Here is a 24,593-nt window from a genome sequence, read left to right on the forward strand (position 1 = left end):
TTGTACACAAATTACTACTTTATTATTATCACAACAAACGGTTCAAGCGCACTATGAAATACAACCCACCCTGTTTAGGAATGCTGAGGACAGACCGTTTCATAGAAGGAAAAGGGGTGCACTCTGGATGCTGACAGGAGGGTAGTCGTTATGGTAATTAATCATAATAGTTCAATGATACTTGGGTTCAACGCAAAGGGAGCAATGGGTTGTACAAATATCACTAGCAGCCTTCAGAGAAGGACCAGGGGGACAGAACCCCAATGTACCTTGTGCTTGCAGAATTCCTTGGTGCTCAACAGTGTAAAGTCGGTTTCAGGGCGCTTTGCAGCTCCTGCGACAGACAGACCTCCAGATAAGGGTCAGTCGACGAGGCCTTTTTATGCATGAAAATGTTGCAAATACGACAAAAGAAACTGCACACCATGATAAAAGGAATGGTTTCTTTCTGTTCAGCTTCTGCTGTGTGGTGTCTAGATGCTCATGGAGCAAACAGAAGCACTGTACATATTTATTTTCCAAGCATTTTAGGATTGTATTATTAATAAGATGGAAAACTAAGTTGCAATTGAGGAATTACTCTTTTGTAGCATATTTTTTTTTCCAGTGAAAGCAAACCAGCATTGCTCAATTTGATTTTTCAGAGTTCCTGTGCTGTGTGCATAATCATGCGGAGGCAGATCATTATGACACCTTATAATTTAATTTACACTCCAATTATAAAAACAGTGTGTAAAATTACGAGTATGCATGGTCTCATTTACATCCATTCAACCTTGCAGCCAATGTGGTTCATTACTATAAATGGTCAGTGGCACAGAGTCTTTGCTGGAATGTGAGTGATTGTCATTACAGTAATCACAGGTGTGTTATCCTTAAGATTAAAATTGAAACATCCAAAACCTGACTCTCCAGGAAAGCGCTGTTCAAAAACAAACAAATTAAAGTTACATTTGTAATCAAATAGAAACTTTGCAAAACCTGTCCCTGTGAAAATCCAGATTGGTATTTAACTTTATGTAGCATTTCAAGCCTGGTTCTTCCAACTTCTAGGCACTGTGATTATTATACCTCAGTCGATACTCAGTTTACCGACCTCTGAAGGATGTTAGCCAGTAAGATAGCTCAGCCGGTTGAGTGCTCGTTGCCGCTATCTGTGCGTGATCTGTAGGTTGCAGATTTGAATCCCTGCAGGGCCAACTCAGCCTTTCCTCCTTTTGAGGTTGATAAAGAAGTACCAACTTCGGTTGGGTGATAATTGTGATAAATATGTTCTATGTATAGCGATTTGCCAAAAGCGCTATATAAATAGCAATTTGACCATGAGATTAGGTTTAAAATTTAGCATTGAGTTCTTGCCTTTCTGCACTGTTGTATCATAACATTGGCATAACATTGGTAGTAATAGTTCCAGGAAATGAGGACCTTCATTAAACATTGAAAGACAATTCTGCTATCGAACCTCAAAACACACAATACAATTCATGTTTGCATTACTATGTAATTGGCTAGGTTTTTGTCTTTTCAACATTTAAATATATACAGGAGATCTCAAATAGCCAGACCTTAGAGAAATAATGAAAGGCGTATTCTGTCGCAATGCAGAAAGCTGCTGCATGGTAATTTTTATTTATTTATAGCATTTTTAAAGCGCTCACACAGCTCACGGGCATCGAGGCGCTGTTACACGAATTGTTTTTTTTTTTTAATTGCGTAATTGTTTCTTTTGTCTTAGTTGTGTTATTTATATTGCACTTAAACACCCAGAGGTTTCTAAGTGCGGACCTGGGGATCAAACCTGTGTTGCTTCGTGTCGTCTTGCTTCCAAGGCGCGCACGTTGCCGCTGAGCTATCCTCCCGGGACAAGGGTTTTTGCATACGTCGGCTGGATGTCACATACATTTTACTTTCTTGCAAAGGAGAAAAGTCATTTTTACTCTCTTGAAATCACATTTACTCTCACATTTTAAAAGTAGGGAGTAAAATACTCCCACCTCAAAATCTTACCTGGAGCACTGGCAACTGAGTTCAAGACAGGAGACAGCTGTGGGTATCAGGCGGGGTAGGCAGTTCGGTGAGTGAGTGAGGCTGGATGGATGATGGCTGCAGGCTGGCCTACACGGCGGCTTGGGTCAGGAATCGTCTCAGTGCTGGTCGGCAGTTCTAAAGCACCTGGTCGAGGTGTCTGAGACTGCTTTAGCGACTGCAGTGTAACAGTCAGCAGTGTAGTCCATTGCAGCTTGAGTGGATCGACTGCCTTGAAAAATGTCCTTTAAGGCAGATGTCCGTAGATGCTTGTCGATGCACTCCTCCTAGCTTCAACAATGGAATTGTCATCCTTTAAGGCGGATTGGCCCAAAACTGAGGAGAGTGGTGTAGGCATCTGCCTTGTCCTTGTTTTGGTTCAGAGACTCTCTGGCTCTTCCCACCTAGGAAGCTTGCTAGCTGGGTACCGGTTCATGAGCTGTTGGAAGGTCTTCTGGATACTGTATCTCCCTCTGTTCCCTGTGAGATGTTTAGGGGAGGGATCTTGCTTCCCTTTTAGTTGTTCTGGCCTTCCTTCACTGGCGGAGGATCTAAGGCAGACTGTACCTTCAGCCAGGGTCCAGTGCTGGGTTCTTCTTGTTAGCCCTTGCAAAGTCTTCAGATGATCTGCCCTAAAGAGAATGCTCGACCCTCTTTTAAAGCCAAAAGGACCACAGGGATTGGTGTAGGCTAAGCCTACCTTAATGAACCAATCGTGGGTCCCCACCAACAACCTCCTCTATGCATGAGGTCATAACCAGAGTGCTTTGCAACAGAAAAGGTAAAGGAGTGAAAATGTGTAATACTAAGTCGCACCCATCTTCCTGTCTGTTGTGGATCAAAGGGTCTCTCTAGTTAATGGAGCTCTCTGTGGTTCCTGAAGCAGCATGTCTCCCTTGAAGCTGCGGCGAGAACAGACTTTGTCTCAGTCAATCCACATTCTCGTACCTTTTGAATTGGGTCCCAGTCCGGGGATGACTACTGTAAACACGCAGTCCCAGACATGACCTTTCACTGTCCATTGATACTAAGGGCGGGAGCTGGCTTCAGGTTGACACAGTGCATATCAAAGTTTGTTGGGGTTTCCTGTCCCCTTTGTCCTCTGCAGCCAGGCTCCATGTGGGCCTGGTTGAAGTATAATCTGTTAGTATGCTAATTATGTTAATCGTTGCCACCGTTCTGCAGGGTGGGTCCATGGAGCCTTTAATAGTTAATTAGGCTGACCATGACAGGAGGAACGTTTTGCCCTCCCCCCTTCTGAGATGACATGGTGTATGTACTCTTGGCTGTCATATGCCAACTAAAAATGACAGGGGGACTGCGCCTGTAGGCTGTGTTCACCCAGAGTACACAGGTCTATGTGTGCGGATTAGCCCCACATATTTTCCGGAAATTGATCTACCATCATTCAATTTCTTTTAAAAAATGTTTTAAAAAACTGGCGAGCGCACACCCACCGTGTGGATGGTCGAATTCCTCACACCCATAAGGTAGGAAGGCTGCTATTCCCCTGACTGGGGGTAGCTGTTTGAGAATAGTGTACCACTTTTCCCCTACATTTATGATATCAGCCCGCACACGGTCTATCCTTTCGCCACGTTATCATACCCTGTGTCTTGTCAAGCTACTTCCCAAGTTTGTATTATTTTCTCCCTTTTTCCAATAAGCCTAAACGCAAACTAACCTTGTTGCTCCTGGCTCTCCACTCTGTGGCATTGATGAAGACTGCACTGCTCGTGTGAAAGATGCATACTGTCCTGCAGGTTAGACACTCCGTGCCATCTCAATGTGTTGATGGGTGCATAGAGATGTACTTCAGCTTCTAAGTGCTTGCACGTGCTCCGTAACCACACTATCTGTAGTGTAGGGGATCAGACACCCAACTTTGAAAAACGGAGCATCCCTTTGAGTTGGGTTCAAACCTCACCATCCGTGCTTTAAGGTGAATTGCTATGGCTAAATGGCCTACCACGAAAACGAAATAATATGAACCGTTGTACAAACGATCACTTTGAAGACAAATATATCCCATCAGCATGTTGATTGCCTCTGCCAGCGCTAGACATTTTTAAAAGTATTACCACTTGTAAAATGACTTAGAATTAAAACACACTGTTTTATCGGACTATGCGCTGTTTGTAAACCGACTTGCTGCGAACAAAATAAACAAAAGATCTAGATTGACGATGCTCAGTACACAAGCAGGGAAACGGGGGAGGAGCAAGGCCATTGATGAGCATCATTTATTGCCGTGTCAATGCCCCCGCACCTGGCCTCTGTGGTTAGCCCACACACTGATCTTAAGCCCCTGCTCCCCCTCCACAACATACAAGCATTGGATGCTACGAAAAGACATTTGAAAACAACAAATGGAAAACGGGGTTCAAAAAGAGCAGCATTGTTCATCTCTGGGGAAAGGATGAAACTCGGCAGTCTAACCGATTGAAGGACGATCTCCTGGGCCAGCTCCAGGTGGCAGGTTGGGCTACCACGTCCACAGAGTCATGGTAAGAATGTATTTTTATTAGTAGGCGGTTTAGAATAACGTACCATCGTAAGTGTTCATTGGCTCAGATTGTACATCTTATCCAGAGTGCAGCCAGGCATGGAAGAAGCCTATAGGCTTTTGTCAGCTATTAGAGTCTAGTAGAGGGATCCTGGCACATAGTGACCATACCGCGATCTGCTTGTAAGGGCTTCATAACCACTGTAGAGGTGTTAACACACCCCTTGAAAAGGGGCAATTAAAGCACATTTGTTTGAAATCCACGCTACTGTTTCTAAACGGAGTACAAAATAAAATGACCAATTTAGGCTTTCTTCTGTGAACTGTTATGGGCTACAAAACGCATATTCTTGTGAAAAGTTGTATGAAATATCATTTAACATCTTAACCACGGACACAACCAGCAGGTTGTACTGGTAAGGACAACAGAACTCTAGCGATTTGCCCCGTCTCCCACTTGATATACCCATGTGTAATCTCTCTGCATATTTTTAATGCACTTCTATTAGAGTTTGAAGATTAATGTCAGTGACCTATGAGAAAATGTTCACTAGAATTACTAAAATGAAGTTCTTAGGTCAATGTATTGCACTACTTTTAAATGAGCATTCTCTTCCTGTAGAGCTACTAGTGCCGTATTGTCGAAACTGGGGGTCTCTATGGACGGGACATGCAAGTCCAGGCCCTTCAAGCCGTGGTGCATGTTATGGCGAGACCTAGTGGCCACGCGATAGGCAACAGGAGTCAATAAAATTGCCGTTTTGGTGATAAGAGTAATGTGCTAAAATGTCACTCTCGCCTACAGTATGTGTTATAACGTATTCTCCGGGATCTAATATCATGAGATCATCACATGCTCTCTTCGTGAGGTATTATTTGCCCATTTGGGGATTTCTTTGTACCGATATGGGAAATGCATTTCGGATTATCACCACCCCTGGTGGAACATTGGAAGGATGGAAGCAAATCAGGCCTGGGGCAATAAGCGCAGGTGTAGCAATGACTCCCGATGGCTCTTAGGGTTCCATGTGCCACTAGCATGCTGCCACAGTACCTGCCACCTTGCCACTCATTAGTGGCTAGCTGGCAGATATGCTGCTGATCTCCTTTGCATACTTGCCCTTATTGTGAGATCTCGATTTCAGAGCAGGGCACCCGGGCTCAATGACATATTGTTAAATCGTTATCTGTAAGAGAAACCTTTTCTGTCAAAGTAAAAAGATAATTTGAATCGCTATGTCCGACAGACGTATTCTCGTCTTCTGCGAATTAAATGTACAGTGAATTTGCTGTGTTCATTTCATGCCCAGTCTTCGCATCATCTATTGACCGCCGTTAACACAGTTGTTATAATTCTGTTCCAGTAGACCTCTGCATGGGGGAGCTGGTGTTTTAGAAAATGGCTCTTGCTGAATATTAATGTTTTGTTTTTCTTGTTATCTGCTTTCAGCTTCTCTTTGGTTCAGGTGTGCTGGTGTCCTTAAGCCTCTCTGGGCCGCAGCTGGAGAAAGTGCTGATTGACAGGACCCTTGTGGGGAAGCTCCTCTCAGACACTATCAGTGATGGTAATTACACCCATGTGCAAATCAATTGCCTAGATTAACAGTAGCACAGCAGAAATGGTGTGCCAACAGGCAGACTAATTATGGCCACCGGGGACTTGCACACACAACACATAATTGCTTGTAATGCCGGCGTTACAACCCTCCGAGACCAAGAACACTTTTAGAACAATTTTTGACATCAAAGTTCTCAGACTTGTCAAATAAGAACATTGCATAAGCTTGTGTACACCTTTTCATGTGCATGCCTCGAAATATGTCTGCAACGTGCTTGTTGTTTTACCTGTGATTAAATATTAGCAACCACACTGCATCCTTTTATTATTGTTCATAGTGGCTTAACGCTGCTTTAGATAATATATTTGATTACGGATATTGAATTTAAAGGGCGGGTGTGCCTCAGTAAATGTGCAGAATGTTACCGGCTTTGTGTGCCTTTTTTCCGTGTTGGGTGGGCCTCCATGAAGTAATTCAAGGGGAGGGGTGCATCCTCCTGTATGAAATGCTAGAAAAATTCAAATATAGCTTTTTCAGTGAATTTAAGTTTGTTGTCTGATATCCTCCACCAGTAGGCTTTTATCCTGAATGCCTTGATTTGACCAGGAAATGTGTTCTGAGTTGTGGTCCAAAGTGGGCAGTGTGTCTTCATAACCACCTATTGTTACTGACCAAGTCCTCATTCTTGCTGGCAAAGTGTGATCTACCTGTTGACTTTTAGTTGGGATCTATACTGTGATGAATCTGGCGATATCATCACTCCTTCCCTGGGGAAAGTCTCTCCCCAGGTGGCCAGGTCAAGGCAGAAACAACCTGATCCCGGCTCCGGGAGAGACTATCTGGGGAGGACTACAAGGGGGGTAACGGGTAACCCTCATGAGGCTTGAAGGACATCACCAGATGATACATGGTATACACATTCACCTTTTGCACTGACTGCCCCCCACCCCCTCCAACATGCTCTAACCACAATTATGTCTCCCCTTTTGAAACTCCTAATATGTTTCATTCTGGAATTAGTGAACTTTATATAGTGAACGGGAGGAAAAGGCACCCATCCATCCCATAATAGACTATAATAAAAAGATCTGAAACTACTAAAATATACTTATGTGATGTCCTTTTCTCTAAATATGCTAGTCATACTTCTGTTAAGAAGGCCCAACTTAACCAATTAGCTATCTATAGTTTTTTTCCCAACCATACTGCGACAAGGAAGAGGGGTGGAAAATGAGGATGACCAGAAGCGGTAAGCAAATGATGCATTCTAGTCTTTGTAAAGTGTTAGCTAATGCCGGGAAGTATAAAACACCCACAGCTGAACAGAATATGAGTGAGAGACAGAGACTGCAGCGGAATGCAGGTTGTGTGGACGCGGGTTGGAATGCTAGAGATGAGCTCGCTGTGGAAGGCAGCACAGAGGCTGACGAAGCTCACTGCGTTATTGCTATAGGCAGCTGGAGCTGCCAGACGCAGAGGAAGTGTTGCCATGGTCAATCAAAGGCTAAAACACCATCTTCTTTCCAAAACCTGGTAGAGGCTCATTTCACTGTATTTAACTAATAAGTCTTGCTGCAAACATTCCGACCAAGATCTGGGCTGAACACCTCACATCAGTGACTTATATAGATTATGCATAAAGGCCTAGCTGGTTTTATCAGTTTGATGCATGGAAAAGAAACTAATGTATGTCAGGTTTTAAACACCATCTATCGTATTGGAAGGCAAACAGAACATTTTCTGTTGAGGCTTGATGCGGAAAAGAAATTGACAATTTAGCTTGGAAATTACATTAAGAAATTATAAAAATGATGAACCTTGGTGATTCCCTTTACAAATCCCTCAAAAATGTGTATAGAGGCTCAAGTATTCACCACTAACGGCTTACAATCGGACACAGCATCCAATTATTTGCTAGGACAAACAAGGTTGAACATTGTCTCCATTGTTCTGCAGCGTAGGAGACTCTGAGCGTCACCATAAGGGCAGTCTCTGATGTTTAGGAATGACAATGAACATCAAAAGGTGAAAGGTCTGCAGTATGCATAAAATATATTGGTGATTCTCTCTTCAAGTGTCACTGTGAGGACCAACCAAACGCTTGTCCTATGAGGTTCAACTGTCTTTTTTGGTATGAGAGGACAGGCTGGACGAACTCCAGCAAGGTCTACTGGGATGCAGGAGGGAATTATTTTTATCTAATTGTGTTATGATGGATGTGGAAGTACTGGAATATGCTCTATGAGGACCTATAGTCGTATTGCAAGTCCAGGATCCCAAAATAAAACACAGTTCCAGAAATATAGCCCCGTTCGGGCATCTCCAGGTTAGGCACAGTCACAAAGTGTCCCAAGCACGCTTTCTTGTCTCTTTCGCTAATGGTTTCTCGACTTTACGAAGTTTTACTGTCGCTCAGCAACGGTAGTAGACTTAGAACACGCCTATCAGTCAATACCTTGCTCCAGGGCAAATACCTATCAAAGTATGATTTCCCCTTGCTGTAGGGGATACCCAAAACAATTAACAGCAGGAACATCACCCCTCCCCCCACCTCAGTTTCTTTCCAAACTGAAGTTATTCTGACCCATCTGCCAAGGGGCAACTTCATACTCTTCAGCTTTTCACAGGCTCCAAATGTGCTCTAAATGTGCTTCTCACTCTCAGGCTTCCTACCACGCTTGGGCATTAGCCCCGAGAAGACTCACTATCTGTTCCTCTGCTTAAGCTTTCTCAGGCCCATTGCCAAGATCTGCATTATGGGACCAACAGAATCTTGACAGTGATCAAGCTCCTCCTCCCATAATTTTGCCCTCTATTCAAGGTCTCAGCCACACTGCTCAGTATCTCTTGTTATATTTTTTGCTATCCTCCTCCACCTGCTTACCCTGCAAGACTGACGTCCTAATAACCCCCCCCCCCGCCTACTTTTATATTGTATTACTAGTCCCCCCAATGCAAATTATCTTTGGGATTGGTTGTGCCATTTCTATACTTTTTCAGAGCACTTTGATTTGTCTGGGCTCTCTACCTAGTTCCACCTTTCTGTCATTTGTTTTCCCTATCGTCATTTATCTCATTGGTTTTAATTTCCCTTTGTTGTCGCATTCAATGACTATGTGGAGATTGCTGGCCGAGGGTTTAAGAATGGGCGCCACCACCCAGAAGCTACACACAGCTGTCATAGCAGCTACCTGGTTTCGTGCCTCAGTCTCCCTGCTGTATGGGGGTGTAAGAATTCTCCCCATGCAAGTGCCTCACCACAACCTGCAGTGGGTGTTAATATGTCCTCATGAGTGGGTTTGCGAGTTGCCCACTTGCTCCACAGTAACACTGAAGTGGGCGTTAGTTTCCAAAAGATATACCTAATCTGAGATCAATTTTCAGCAAATGAGTGTCTTGTGCAACAGTGCTGCCAGCCTAAATGTTTGGTCCGCTCAAGCAGCTTGATGTATGTTCCCACCAACTTTACTGAAGTCTGCTTAAAAAGATGTCTGTGGAGGGGAGATGCGCTCTGGGGTTTCCAGGTCTGTACCACACACGGGGCACTTAGGCATGTAATCTGGCTGTATGATAGATTTAATCAAATCAGAAATCCTGCCTTGAAAAATTGTCAGGAAAAAAGACTAATGCAATCAAGGGCCTTTTAAATACAGGGTTTGATATTCCTGGGGGCTGGGACCTATTAAGCTCCTGGGTTGGGCCTGAAGATCCTGATTAACTTGACAGAAACATCTACCAGGAGCTAGGTTTGGCACCTTCCCAGGCCAAATGGTGCCATACAAGTATACCAATCTGACAACCTATGTCTGCAAATGTGCATAGGATTTGCACACAAAAAAACACTCCAGAAACCAGGTAAAGCATGAACATCCGTGTGTACAGGACACAGTCTCATTTGGGGGTCAGATTTGTTACATTCTGTGTATTAGCCCCCCATTCTACAGGAGCAACAGAGAGAAGCAAGGTCGGATCATAGAAAAAGAAGTGACAGCAGAGATAAAAATGCTGTGACAGTAAACGGACAGTAACAGATTAATTCAGTAATAGCTGTAGTGGCAGAGTTATGAAGTAGCAGCAAAATTAGGTAGTTACTAAATGAGAGGTAGCAGAAGTAAGAACTGACAGAAAAGTAAAAGAAATCAAAGGGGAAACAATTTAAAATGTGAACACGTAAAGCAACATGGCATGGGACAGAAGATTCAAATTAAACCGTAATAGAGTACAATACATAGCAACACCGCAATAGACAGAGGTGTTCACAGAATGTGCATTTTTGGGTGCATGCCACAGTTTGACAAAAAAAAGAAAGTCCTTCCATCTTTTAGGCACACGATTCATGAGGCTGGAGTTTAGTAGCTCCTGGGTCATTATGAGTAGACCCTGGTCAGAGGAACATCCTGACACCAAAGAGCTACTTGCAGCTCCTGCTCCTTGATTGCAACCCCTGAAATAGGATTACAAACAGATCACATACCTGGATCTCATGGCCAGGAATTCAAATAATGCATTGTCCTTCTCAGACCTCAACAAAGTACAGAATACATATAAATGGATATCATGATTTGGGACTCCCCTCAACCTTGCAACTTGGGTTCTAAGCAAGATAAATGAACATGTTCATCTAACATTTTTCAATAAAAGTATGTTTATACAAGCCTAAAAGCCAATCATAAGCAAGCAGAGAACATTCTAGAAGAATATTAATGGTTCCATACAGGTATAGCAAAACTGTCCTTGGACAAGCTAAAGAGCCTTCTAAAGAAAGAGGAGTTTGGCTACCCTGATCTAAATGGTTACCACAAAGCATGTGCACTCCGACAAACGCTTCACTGCACTGCTTCTTTTTCCTTTGCTGTGTCCTTCCCCCTATGATTTGTAAAGTGCTCCATTGCTTCGTTGCTATGCCCACGCTCAATAAATACACTAATAATAATAACTGGATAAAGTCATGGAAAATAAAACTCTGGAGTGGGTGGAACTGTCCCACCAATCTATGAGAAGGAAATCAGACTATGAACCTATTTAGTGATGCCATAAAGTCCATGAATCCTACTTCACGTTCTATCATTCACAAGGCATGATTTCTGGCCATACACTTGGAATCAAAACTACTATATCTTTCTAACCACCTGTTCTGATCTAGGGCAATCAAAGTGTCAAGATTGACGGTAAGCATACTGTCTGGAAAAAGTGTGGTTTGACTAAGCCAAAGTATCGATAGGAGTCCTGCATAACTGATAACGGTACCATTCAATGAGCCAATAAGAATCTATGCCTTATCCATGACAGAGCTTTTGAACTGTCTGAAGCAAGTCCTAATCCAGGGCCTTCCTGAAATATAGGTCAAGGCAGATACAATTTTAGCCATTCTACATCAGCCATCAAGCTGCCCAAAATCAACTCCCATTTACACCCAGGAGGCAGTGGCTAGGCATCACACAAAAGCAGCATCACAGACTAGGACTGACAATTTACCAAGTCAATCTACATCAATACGCGGCATAAAACAACTGCAGATACCAGAAAAAAGTATGAACGCCCAAGTAGGATATGCACAAAGAATCCCAAGAATCAATTGGATACTAGAAAAGATGTCATAATGTTGTCTCAAGCAAGAGGAGCAATTGCTGGAGGTGCCTCAAGAAAAGCACAGAGGGCTCCTGTATACTAATCAAATGCATTATATCACCACAGCACTGAAAATAAGCGTATTAGGATATTTATTGCACATCGACCTAGCTTTAAAGGCACCCAGAACACGCAAAATAAGGCCCTGAGCCTAACTGCTGATAAGTAGCCAATATGCTCGTTCGAGGTCTGCATGCTTTCCCTGGCTCTGGCTGGAAACGCCTTAAAGGAAAAGGTTGTGGCATCCACCTTTGGGCAAAGGGATGGTGTTAAATGGCTTCATTCCTGCTCCTCTTCACCTACTGGTGAAAACACCCTTGCAGGGTTTCTGCATCATTCTGAAACTAAATGTATTGAGCTGCGTCAACACCAGGTGATGGAGAGCAGGTGGAGGGGGCAGAGGGAATTAATTATATTTCTGTGGTTGTGCAAAAGGGGTGTGTGGCTTTTTGGACACAGTAGGGTACACTTAAGGAAGAAACAACCGTCATTGCCCCGACTGGCGGAAGTATGAGCAGGCCCCACTGAGTGCAGCACCTGAGAAAGTTAGTGAGGTGTGAGATGGGTCTTAACCTGCCCACCAACATGCTAAGGAAGGTGAAATGATTGCCTGGGGTCTCAATATCTCAGGCACCCCTTCCTCTGTACCAACAGCACATGCCTCCCAAACCTGGAGTCACCAGAATGCCCGCTGAGGTAATCTGCCAGGTCTCAGATCCTTGTTTCACTCAGTGTACAATATTTCAGAGAGAGAGAGAAACAGAGCAAGACCGAATGTGAGACACTGGCAAAGTGAGAAAGTGAAATGGGAGATGTCTGCAGAAGTGCCTCATATACTTGATAGGGCCACCATATGCAAGGTACAGAAATAATATTGGGATGAATCGCATAAATGATGATTGGTAAAGTATAAAAGCCGAGCTATAAGAGATAACAAATAGTGTATACCATTGTATAAGATGATACTTGAGATCCAAAAAAGTAGCCCTTTGCTATCATTGAAGTAAACCATGAGAAATGACCCGTTAAAACGTGATTTGGTAAAGTCTGCAATAGGCATAATTAACAAGGATGCAGTTTTTTGTTTTTATTAAATCAACTTCTTCCAAACGAGTGAAGCAAACTGCAATCTTACAGGGAAATTAATGCCAAATTCAAAAAGCCAACCATAAGTGCCATGATACCCTCTGGTTTGGGTGCCCCACAAATGCAATAAATAAATAAATACAAATAAATATTCACCTCGCATGTGGGGGCAGAGGAAAAATCACAAAATCCCATAAATTTACTTTTCACTTACCACGTTCTTAAAATGCACCTGTGAGGAGCCAAGGATGAAACTAGGACATACGTTAGACATGGTTTTGGCTAAAAACTTACTTAAAAGAAAAGGGGTTGGAAACATTCCTCCCTAATCTAAGAGGTATTTCCCTACCTCAACAAAAAACGAATGGGTCTGTCAATGTCAAGATGTCCAAATAAAAGTAAATCCTGTGAGGGGTCAGAAATGAGAGGCAGACACAAAGTTGTAATGTTTTCAACATTAGCCATTTTATTAAAGTAAAAGGGTTTGGATTAAGGCCTTTCTGTCCCTATCCTAAAGAGTTCCCCTGCCTAGGAAACTAAAACTAAAAATGAGTCAGTGCCTCGTCATCAAAATTATGTGAACTCTTCTTGTGTCCAAAACGTATCTGACCCTCACACTAAAAATGAACAACAGAAAGTGTTCAGTTCAAACAATGTTCCTTTAAGATTATAAATGTCTTTCATGCAACACCCTCCCAATTATGATGAAAAGTGTCTCTTCCAAGCAATGGTGTTTGCAAGGATGGCAAAAACGTCTCTTCTACACATCAACTTAAATGAAGGTGTTACAACAGTTTCTTAAGGATGATGAGAACAATTTATTTTACAAGCAATGGTTTCTTAAGAGGAGTAGAAAGGTCTCTTTTACTCAACACTTTGTTCAGGATGGCAACACGTTTCTTTTGAAGAATAACAGCAATATCTTTTATACAACAACTTCTCAACGATGGCCTCCTGGTACACTCTCCTTCCAGGAACCTTTTCCCAATGTCTTTTCCTTTCACATACTTTAGGTGGATTACCTGGTATACTCCCCTAACAGGAATCACCCTTTGGGCTTCGCAGATTCCCTGGTATACTCTACTGCCAAGTATCTTTCCCCCAAAGGCTCACTGCCTACTTAACATCTTTCACCAGGTCTCTTATAACTTTGTCTTTGTTTCTCTTTAGGTATAACACAGTAATACCTCCTCACTGTTTATACTTTATTTACTCCAGGTACTACTTGTTCCAACTTCCCCCATATTGACATTTCATATATGGAGACTTGTTGAAGCTTTGTTTGTTAACTACATTGTTAGTGTTCATTGTTTCATTGTTCCCCATAATGACATCTCATAAATGAAGACTTGTACAGATCTTGCCTTTCAACTTCTTCATTAATGTTCAATTGTTCATGACAGCCTTTGCTCCAGTTTTCCCCCATATCAACATTTCATACATGGGGACTTGTTTAAATTCTGTCCTCTGCATTACTTTGTTGATATTCAAAACTATTGTTCAATTGCTTGTACGACTGTCGGTACGCCCCTGGGTTCCCAATACTCCTGGGCAGACTCACCAGTGTTTTCTGGCATTTCTAGCCCATGGTGTATAGCTGCAGTAAAGTCCTCGCTTTGGGAAAAAGTTTCCCGCTCTGCAGACCCTTCTGTGATTCTCCCTCTGGCTTCTCCTTCACCTGCCAATTGAACTGCTGCTCTTCAGTGCAATTGCGTCCCCAACAGCCTCTCCACTTCTGTCGGTTCTCTAGCGGTCTACCTGGAGTACTCTCTTGCTTCTCCTGGTCTCTCACCTTTTCAGTAGCAAGCACCTACCTCCTTCAGCACAGTCTGCTCTCAGGTGTCTGCCTTTGGTTCAGCTTCCCGCTCTGCATCTCTCCTCTCTACCTTCGCCTTCACTGTCACTACAAACTTGAAAAGCACACTATTTTTAAATGTCCTGCACAGCTGATTTCTATAACAAGTCTGCACATTTTGCTTGGTGTTCCTTTTGATCCAGATTAACTCCTTCTTCCACTTCCTTGTCCCACTACTTACGGTTTTATGGTAGTTGGAGTCCATAGGATTATTGTGCTTTTAAATCTGTTTTGCTTTGGATTTTTGTTTAAGTCAAAACCATTAGAAACAGGAGGTGTTGTACATGTGTTATGCACATATGCGGTGTGAATGGTATCCTGTCTAGGGTGTTTGGCAACAAGGGGATTTAGGGTTTTACAACTGCAAGGACTTGTATAATGACAACATACCATCCGGAATTTAGGAATTATAGGGTCTTCCTCACATGCAAGGGAATACTACAGTGTCTCTCCAGATCGGGTCCCTACATCTCCCCAACAGCCATCTCCTCCCATGTAATCCTCCCTCACAATAGAACCCCCAGGATCAGGATCAGGTAGCAGCTGCTGTTCCCTGGCCCCATGGGAGGAGATCTTAAACTGGGGATCAGTGATGTCTCCACAGGATTAATCACAGCCCGTAATCCTGTTCTGGCCGTCGCAATCTAAAATAACAAAGGGTAATGTTCCTTATTTTCAAATGTTCAAAGTGGTCAAATGTTTGAGTTTATAATTCAACAATTTCCCTCATGGACAAAAGTTCACAGTTCTCGGGAGAAGCCCCTTCCATAGGTTATTTGCATTTAACATCCAGTTTCAAAAGAATCGCCAAGTTTCCAAGAGGACTTCCTTTGTCCCCTTGAGTGTTAACATACTTTGAGGATCTTTCTCCCTACTTCAAGGTTTCTCTTTACTTCTAGTTTCAAAGACACCTTTCTCCCCAAGGATCTTGCCTCCTCTTTATACACTTTTGTTCACGGTTCACAATGTTACTGTTTTCCTTTAACGTCTTCTGTTAATATGAGACAGCCATAGCTCAAGGTTTCCAAGATAAGATATTCCCTTCAGCCACATCATTATCGTTCATAAATGGCTTTTTCTTTTCACAGTTTATACAACAGACACATTTGCCTTCGCCTGGTATCCTGCCAGGACTTGTATATCTAAAACATTCAATGCTTTGAAGTATCAGGGGAAAATGACTCCCTTCCCCTGATGTTTGACAGGCTGGGTTCTAACCTGCCCAACACAGTTACTTGTTTTGACAAAAGTTCACAAGTCCAAATGGAAGATTTCTTCCTTTGGCCTCTCATGGGCTTTGTCTTCCCCTTCATGTATTTTGCATCTTTCACTTATTACAAGCTTACCCTTGTGTACATTTCTTTCGTTTTTACCTATTTTGTAACTGCATCGGTGCGCCAGCTACCCAGTCCTCTGTTCACGTTCCCTGGGGTTACTGGTTGACTTTTGCGTTGCCTCTTCTCCTCTTGCTTTGTTGAATTGGCTCGGCTAAGCACTGTCTTGCCACCATGCGCCTCCTCTCGACGCGCGGTTCACGCAGCGTTTACCTTGCTTGCGGTAAACTGCCAGCACCACCCCCTCACCTTGGTGAGGTTGGGGCTGCCTCTCTGTCTGATACAGTGCGTCCTCCCCAGTGTGGTGTTCAGCTGCATTACTGACTGGCAGGCAGACCCGGGTCTGCAGCTCACTCCGCGCCTGCTGCTTCTCCCTCTCCTTCTCTCCGTACACTCTAATGGGCCTCACCCATGCAGGGTAAGGAAACAAACTCTCCTGCCAGTCTAGCGAACTGACCAGACTGGGAGCCCCAGCTTTCCTCCTCAGCTGGCCGGCTATCTTTCCTTTTTCTGGACCAGTCTCTCCTGGGGTCTGTGCAGGTTCAGCAGACTGCGAGCCCCAGTTCTCCTGGTCCGCTGGGCAGCGCCTTCTCCTGGGCCAGTCTCTCCTCCTTGCCTTTGTCAGATTCCACGGCCTCCAAGTAAACGTCCCAGTCTTCCCTCTTCTGGCTTCACTCCTTCAATGTGATTTGCCATGGGAGGGCTCCTCTCACACTTCCTGCGTCTTTCCTTGCTTTTATATTGGCTCTGGCCAATAGGATTTGCGGAAAGACTAGATCACTGATAGTGGTTCCCATGAGGAGTGATCCTCATTCATTTCTTCAAACCTCTCCCTTGTCATAGTACTGATAAAGTGATCTTCATTGAGGTGTCTTTTTATTCTTCCTGGGGTAATGGTAAAAGGGGTAAAATGTATGAGTCTATTAGGGGGGGGATTGGTATTAGGGTTACAGGACAGTGGTTTAAGGTCCTTTGACTAGCGAGTCCACTTTACTCCCATTAGGATGGTCTCCCCCACATGGTCCTCCCTCGGGCAGCCACCTCTAGGGTTTGGGATCAGGTAGCGACTGCCCTTCCTTGGACATATTGGGAGAAACACTCACCGGACAAATAGTTGTGGCATCGCTAGATTCATCGCACACCCCTCTTGCATGGTGCATTTGTATTTTCTATTGCACAGCCTTTTAGGTTCTCATGCATTTTATTTTAGGGGCGAACAATGTAATTAATTGGTACGTGCCACGTTTTGGAGGATGCGTGAGTCTCATGCTAGTGCTTATATTTATGTAATATCCATGAGGGTACTCCTTTAAAAAAATACTTGTCATGCATTTCATGACTTATTTGTACTCCAGGCCCCGTTGCACGTCTTTGCCCTTGGATGTTCCATAGCATCATTTATATGTGGCATACTCATTTACATAAAGCATTCGGCTTATCCCAGTGGATTCAGGTTTTCATGGCAGTTAAATTATGTCTTTATCAAATTCCGTTTGGTTTGGCACAGTTCTAATACTGCTCCATGATTTAAGGGTGCCAGTCTTTCTACATATGCTGGAATGTGTCAGTCAAACCATGCCTCCCTTTCACTCCATTTGTTCTCCACCTACATTCACCTTTCAATAGTCTTTGCTTGACTGTATTACACTCTGCCTTTTGGGCAGGACAGCCCCAGAATTATTATTCAATGTGTGGCCACTGGGAAAGAGTTAAAGATAACGTTTAACACAGTCACCTGTAGTGGAGCAATTATTGACTAGCAAGCATGCTCAGGCTCTGCCCCCTGCCTTCCTCGGAAGAAACAAAATTAACTTATATGAGAAGAAAGGACACATTTGAAACTGCATTTTAAATTCTCCTGGAAATGCAGCTGACACAAAGAATAGTTTGTTTTGCACCACACAAGTAGGCAACAGACAATTCATTAGCTTGCACAATTAGTGTGTTTTAAAATAGAATAGATTGGGTGACAGGACAGCATGTACACAAGATAGGAACTCACTACACAAGTTGGGCAGAGAATTGCAGGCAGAATAAGGTTTCAGCTACCCATGGGAAGGGAGATCATGTGACAGGCATGCTCCAGGAAATCGGTAGAAAGCAAGCAAATGTGTCCTCCAGAGGAAAAATGTGACAAGCAGTTGCCATTTTAAATTGCACAAGCACAGCCGAGAATTAAACACTGCAGTTTTAAGAGAGGTCCCAGCTAAGCACCCTATTTGAACAAATACATTTAATTCAGGAAAATGCTGTGGCGGCTAGATGGTAGCTGCCTCAAAGTAATGTCGAAACCCAGGGCTACGTAGGGGAGAGTTACATAGTGGAACAAGATACCATTGTGAGCGTTCAACTGTCAAGGTAAATCAAGTTGCGACAACACAGCAGACTATTTGAAGTCCATGGGGTGAACTCAACATCCCAGGAAATGTCCTAAGTGGCAGTCAGATTAATGTCTCGGCGATCGGCTAGGAGTGACAGAGAAACGCGCATGCGGCTAAAAAGGCAAATAATGACTGCGCACATGGTGAAATCAGTAAGATTAATAACAGTATTCATGAATGTGAAACTCGGACATCATGGCAGAAATAACTTGGGCTGTTTTATTTCATGAAGAACAAAGGCAATACGCTTGTCCTCTCCACTGATCTACATAAAACATGTCGTCATGCTGCCAGTTCATGGAGAGTGCGACTGTATGTTAAACGATGAGCACATGCCCTTTTCACTGCAGAAGTAATTTAGAGCCTACCAATAATATTCAAGCATGATGATGTAGCACATTTTATGGGATTTTGCATTAGTGGGATCTTAGATAAAGAATTGTCCAATCATTATTGTATATCTTAGTAGAGGGAACCAATGACCAGGAGCAATAGGTTTTCATAACTATGACTTAAAAATGACTATATGAACTACAGTTTCCTGTAAAAATATGGAGAAAATCTTGAGTGAGAGCTTGGCTATTAATCTTGTTTTTCCCCCAGCATTGCAATTAAAGCTGGGTTACCTTGGATTTGCCATACCACAATCCACTCTGTGCTGTCTCTTTATTGGCAAATACCAGTTAGAGGGCTATATGTCTTTTTACCTCTTTTTTCATCCTGTAGCAGAGTACGGTTGGAGTTTGTGGGCTTTGGGGTGCCCTCGCCACCTTCCTTTTTGGACAGCGGATCGGTCAGGAGAGCAGAATTTTTTTGTTGTGCACAACTTAACAAGAAGGCAGCAGGGACCGGCTTTGGAGTGGTATCCTGCCTGGTCTTCCACCTCCCACTGGAAGCAACAGGAGGAGCTGGCAAATTGAGGGGACCCCAGTGTCTCAAAGGTCCATGGAAAAGTGAGTATCCTATGTGCATGGTAATGGTTGGGGGGTGGGAAATGTATGATATTTAAGAAACAGTGAAGTTGGTTAAGGATAGCCCTTGACAAGGTCTTGGAAGACTGTGCAGTAGGGCCCAGAGTACCCAACCTTTTTTTGAGGGTAGAGTTAAAGAGATAAAGAGATCAGGATACCCCGCAGCAAAAGAAAAAAAACGGAAGACTGCTGTATTTTATTTGTGTTGTATTGTTTTAATTGATTAAATTGTTGATTGCTGGCATTGTGTTGTTAATGTTAAAGGATATTTGTACCGCTCACTATCACCACCAGAGTGGTCCCCTGGTGCTCTTGTGTTGTGGGACAGGTTCTGTAGAGGTGGTTTTTCTTTGTGTGTTGTGAGCATAGCAGATAGTATTGTTTGGTAGAGGTTGATGGGGTAAGTATGAACATTTAGATTGTGTGCTGGTTTTATGTGACCCAGAGGTAGGATTTGGATATTGGGGTGTGGCACTAGGCAATGAAAACTGATTTAATAGGTGGTGTATATTTGAAGTGAGAAGGAGGTGTGAGTAAGGGACCAGTGTTGCGAACACTGTTTCTGTTCTGATTGTTGGTAAACTGACAACTATTTCTATTGTTTATTCTGTGTAATTGCCAAGCTGCGCGCTGCTTAAAAGTTGTCACCATGTCAGAGACCCCAATAATTCACCTATGCAAAGCGTTTCCTAGATATAATACCAAAATCATTAAGTATCATGCTAAGTGGGTGAAAGGGACTGCTGGAAAGATGTACATGTCATGGCCACAAGAGGGAACTTACTGTAAAGATGTACTCCAACATAAACATACTTGCACGCCATTCACACAAGGGCAGGACGCTTAAGAACAGGCTAGGTATATTCGAGATCTGGAAAGCCTTTGAGGAAGAGACAGAGGGGCTAAGAAGGAATGAATGGTTAATATGTGTCGGAGGGAGTGCAAACAGCCCACAGCGCCGCTGCCTCCTCCCTCTGAGGAGAGTGCTCACACACAGCCAACAGCCCCGCCATCACCAGCTGAGACAGGCGTCCACACACAATTCACATTAGCGCCTCTGTGTGAGGAGAGCACACCAGCCCAGACCATCCCATATACCCTGTACAAGCAGCAGCTGTAGGGTATAGTAATCCCAGATATGAATCCCCTGATGAGGAAAGTGATGATAGTAGGAGAAGGGCGAAATTGGTAAAAGGAAATGCGGCATTAGTGCATATGGAGAATGAAGCATGGCGCAGCTCAGAGACACAGTTAAGGGATGAGGAAGAGTTTAGAGGGCTACATATCTCAGAAAAACAGCTAAGAGCAGCTGTGGAGGAGCTCTAGAGAGTGAGAGGAATGCAGATAGATGGTCACAGAGCGAGAAGCATACCCATAGGTAATGGAGATAGTGGAGGGGCTGTGATGGAACCAGAGAAATCGGTTGGAGGATAAATATTGTTGAAACTCGATGGGAAAGGCACTGTAAATAATTATGTGAAGGTAAAGGAGTATGAAGAAATGAAGGAAGCAGCCAGGGAGGAAGTCAGGAGGGAGACACAGGACGAGATGGAGCAACATTCACAAAGGGAGAAATTGAGGGAATGGGGAGAAGATGCAGAGAGAGGAACAGGAAAGACAAAGAAATAAAAGGGGGTAAGAGAAAGGGATGAGTATGTAAAGGAGCTAAACGAGAAGAACACGAGAATGGCAAGAGAAAAGGAAGAAATTGAAAAGATATAGGAGATTAGCCAAAAGATGAGCAGAAATATGATACCAGAGTTGTGGGGAGAAAGGAGGGGGACAATAACCCCAGAGACGAGGGGCAGGGATGTGTTGCCAGCGATGAGTGTGACATATGTATGGGAGCCTGTTAAGAGAGTGGGTTTTGATCTCATACTTGGGGATGATGAGAGTGGAGGAAGTGACAGAGAGACATATTGGGTAGACATTGATGATGGAGAGGGGGAGAGGAGGCGGCGCAAGCCCCACAAATGGATACCACAGGACCAGGTGTAGGAAAGATAGCAAATTTACTGGTGCCAAACTTAAGCCTATATCCACCCATCACATCAGTACTCCCCATAAATGAAGACCATAAATCACCATATTTCTTAAGAAATGTGCCATAATGCCAGTTACACTGTGTAGGAGATCTCGCACAGCATCACCTTTGCGCAAGAAAGGGGTAACACAATTCTCACTAATCCAAAGGGGATTAGGGTAACCCCACTACACACCCTGGAATCAGACAGACAAAAATAACTTGATGGAAAAGCTGCCATCACTGACAGCAGGGACGGGGCAGGTGGATCTACAACCTAGAGAGACAGACAGTTGGTATAGCATTAGCTATAGGTGACATGAAAAGCCTATTTGCATCCATATTGGGTGACCAGGCAGAGGACGCATGGAAGCGAGTAGGCTATTTTGCAGTGACTGAACATAACATCACTAAATATGATGGGTCACCATTTAATAATTGTAGTGCTAACGTAGGAAGGCAATAAGGGTGCTATTTCCAGACCAATCTGACATGCGTGCCATAATGACTAGGACGATGGGGCCTACTGAGGACCCTGCTGCCTATATTCATGGCATTAAAGAATGTTGGCGTTTGGAAAATAAAGACCATTGGGATAAAAATATGCCAGTGTTTTATCATATTTTATGTCTGGCCTACCTGAAGAAGTACGAAGACAGTTAAACAAAAAAAAAATGTGGGGATTGAAATGAGACCATGGGCAGAGATACAATTGACTATTGTCCATCACTGAAGGTTAAAGCAGGAGAAGGATCAAAACAAAATAGAGGAAAGGCAAAAGGAAGAGGCAGAATTGGTGCAGAAGAAATGATCCAAAATGGCGGTAGAAGGAGCAGTATTGATAAATGCAGGAGAAGGGAATAATGGACAGGGAATTGTCATGCCACAGCAGGGCATGGGTGATTATTTTGCAGGAAGAGGGGAAGAGTAGTTTTTACCCCAGAGGAGGAAGCGGATTTGTTCACAGAGGGAGAGGATTTGGGTTTGGTGGAGGACAGTATCGCTTCGGAGGACCAAGGGCACTGGAGCAGTATGTTCGACATGTGTGTGTAGAAGTAAAGGAGCAATGCACCAAGGTACAATTCAGTATGGGCCAAGAGGGGGGATGGCATATCCAGCACCATATGGTGCACCACAGCAAGGCTATGGGTATTATGACTACACACAATATTCACCAGATCAGACACAAGCACTGCAGGTGCAGCAACCCTACGGGCCACAGATACAGCCACAGATAGTGCCGCAACAACCACAGCAGACATTGACACCACAACCACAGAATGCAGTGCAATCACAACAAGCAATGACACAGGGGGATACAAAAATGTTGCCACAGGCACCACGGATAGGAGGAATGACAACGGTTGAGGGGGGAACCTTTTTATAGGGAATGGACTGAACATGTATCCCCAGTAGGACAGCCCACAGAATAGCTTGATGTGCCCTATCCTGTCAGTAACCACAGACCCTGAACAGGAACTGAGGGTGGAGGTATCTATAGGTGACCGGACTCTTTCCTTCTTAGTTGACACTGGGTCAACAAAATACTGTGACAGTAGGATATCAAACGGTAGCTATCCCATTCATGTATTCCAGGAAGACACTTGTTAACATATTGGGAAGAGATTTCATGGCCAAACTCAATATGTCAATATAATTCCCAGAGGACAGCATCATATGCTGTACACCAGGCATATATTTCCAGACAGCAAAAGAATACATACATGTCTTTCATGGGCAGAAAGTACAGAGGGGAGTACCAGTGGATCCTGAAGTATTTTCCTATGGAGTACAAGTGATGTTAGCATGGCTTCCCTGCATTGAGGGACAGTTATTGAGACTACCCGCAGACTTTTTACTCAGAACACAGATACCTACAGATGTAAATGGAGGTGAACTGGTTACAATTGAGCTAGAGATGGCTGTAGTGAGGGAGGATAGAGTGATTTTACACTGCACTGATGAGGAAGGGGTGAGTTGGTGCACAGTAATAGCACTTGGCACATCACACAGACTGACCCAGTTGACAGATTAGTTATTTGACTCCAGTGACTGATGATGAGGTACTGTTTGAGTAAATATACCATGTCAATTGAGAACAGAGTATACAGAGGTGCCACAACAAATAATGCTAGCTAAAAAGTACCATAATTTATGGAATATGTGGCAAGGGTACCAGGCAAACTATGGACTACCAGTCCATATGATGTGGGTTTGTTAAAAGGGATTTGAGCAGTAAAAATAAAATTAAAGAAAGCAGCAATTTTGCCTCAAGTGAAACAGTACCCAATGTCCAGAGAAACAGATGAGGGTATTTATGAAATAATAAATGTGCTCATGAAGCAGGGAGTGATAGTGCCATCAGAATCTCCTTGCAACACTGGCTCATACATAGTAAACAAATCTCATGGAGGGTTGTGGAGATTTTTTTTATTTATTTATTCTACATCTATAAAATGCACAAAACTCTCGGGCATCACGGGTTAGCAAGATTAGCAAGATTGCCTGACATGCTGCATAAGGATTGGCTGTATTACACATGTGCAGACAGATGCCCAAAGCACTGCGACTGTGTTTGTAAATGAGTAACATGACTATTTGATGTCAATGACTAAATACCTTTAGTTTATTTCTTGACAGGAAAGGGGAAGGCAGGGAGTTATCACTAAAGGCACAGAAAAAGACGAAATAAAATGGAATACCACTGCAGTTGTCAACTTTCTTTTTTCTGTGGGTCAACATAGCCAACATAAGACGATACAAGAGTGCCGCCTCCCGCCCAACTACCAAGATCCCGAGGGAGAAGAGAATGAAAACAGACCCAGTATAAGAGCTCAAGTGCATGCTGAGAAAGAAGATATAAGGAACTGGAGAATAAAGGAGATATAAATCACGTTGCACCACTTGAGGAACACTGACGCTGAACTATCACTGCAACAGAAAGAAAGGAGTTGATGCTGAGGCCTTTTTGAATATATCACCAGCAGAGTATTAAAGACTATTTTTCACAAGAACATACATCTATAACCGACAATTTTTATTGGGACAATAAAGAACTGGTTTGAAAAAACAAAAAAAGAAATCAATGAAAATCTTTTTTTATTATCATTATATTGGTTGCAAAATGCTTTGAAAAAGGTATATAAAGCTCGCCTCAACAATGAAAAATAATAACCTACTATCGCCCGGTACTAAGTAAACTGTACAAATGTTTTCATATCCATA

General features: G+C 43.3%; 1 protein-coding gene across 13 annotated transcripts in view; it reads left to right on the forward strand.

Annotated features, from left to right (window-relative positions):
* Positions 1 to 24,593, forward strand: part of WDPCP (WD repeat containing planar cell polarity effector) — a 3,071,480-nt gene that overhangs the window by 1,063,751 nt on the left and 1,983,136 nt on the right. For all 13 annotated transcript variants that reach the window (XM_069608194.1, XM_069608204.1, XM_069608201.1 and 10 more), the window contains one exon: positions 5,982 to 6,096. In XM_069608194.1, coding sequence (XP_069464295.1) covers positions 5,982 to 6,096 — 115 coding nt within the window. The remainder of the gene's footprint in view (positions 1 to 5,981; positions 6,097 to 24,593) is intronic.

This window comes from Ambystoma mexicanum, chromosome 4q (genome assembly GCF_040938575.1).
Source record: "Ambystoma mexicanum isolate Mex_15411 chromosome 4q, UKY_AmexF1_1, whole genome shotgun sequence".
Taxonomy (NCBI): Eukaryota; Metazoa; Chordata; class Amphibia; order Caudata; family Ambystomatidae; genus Ambystoma; species Ambystoma mexicanum.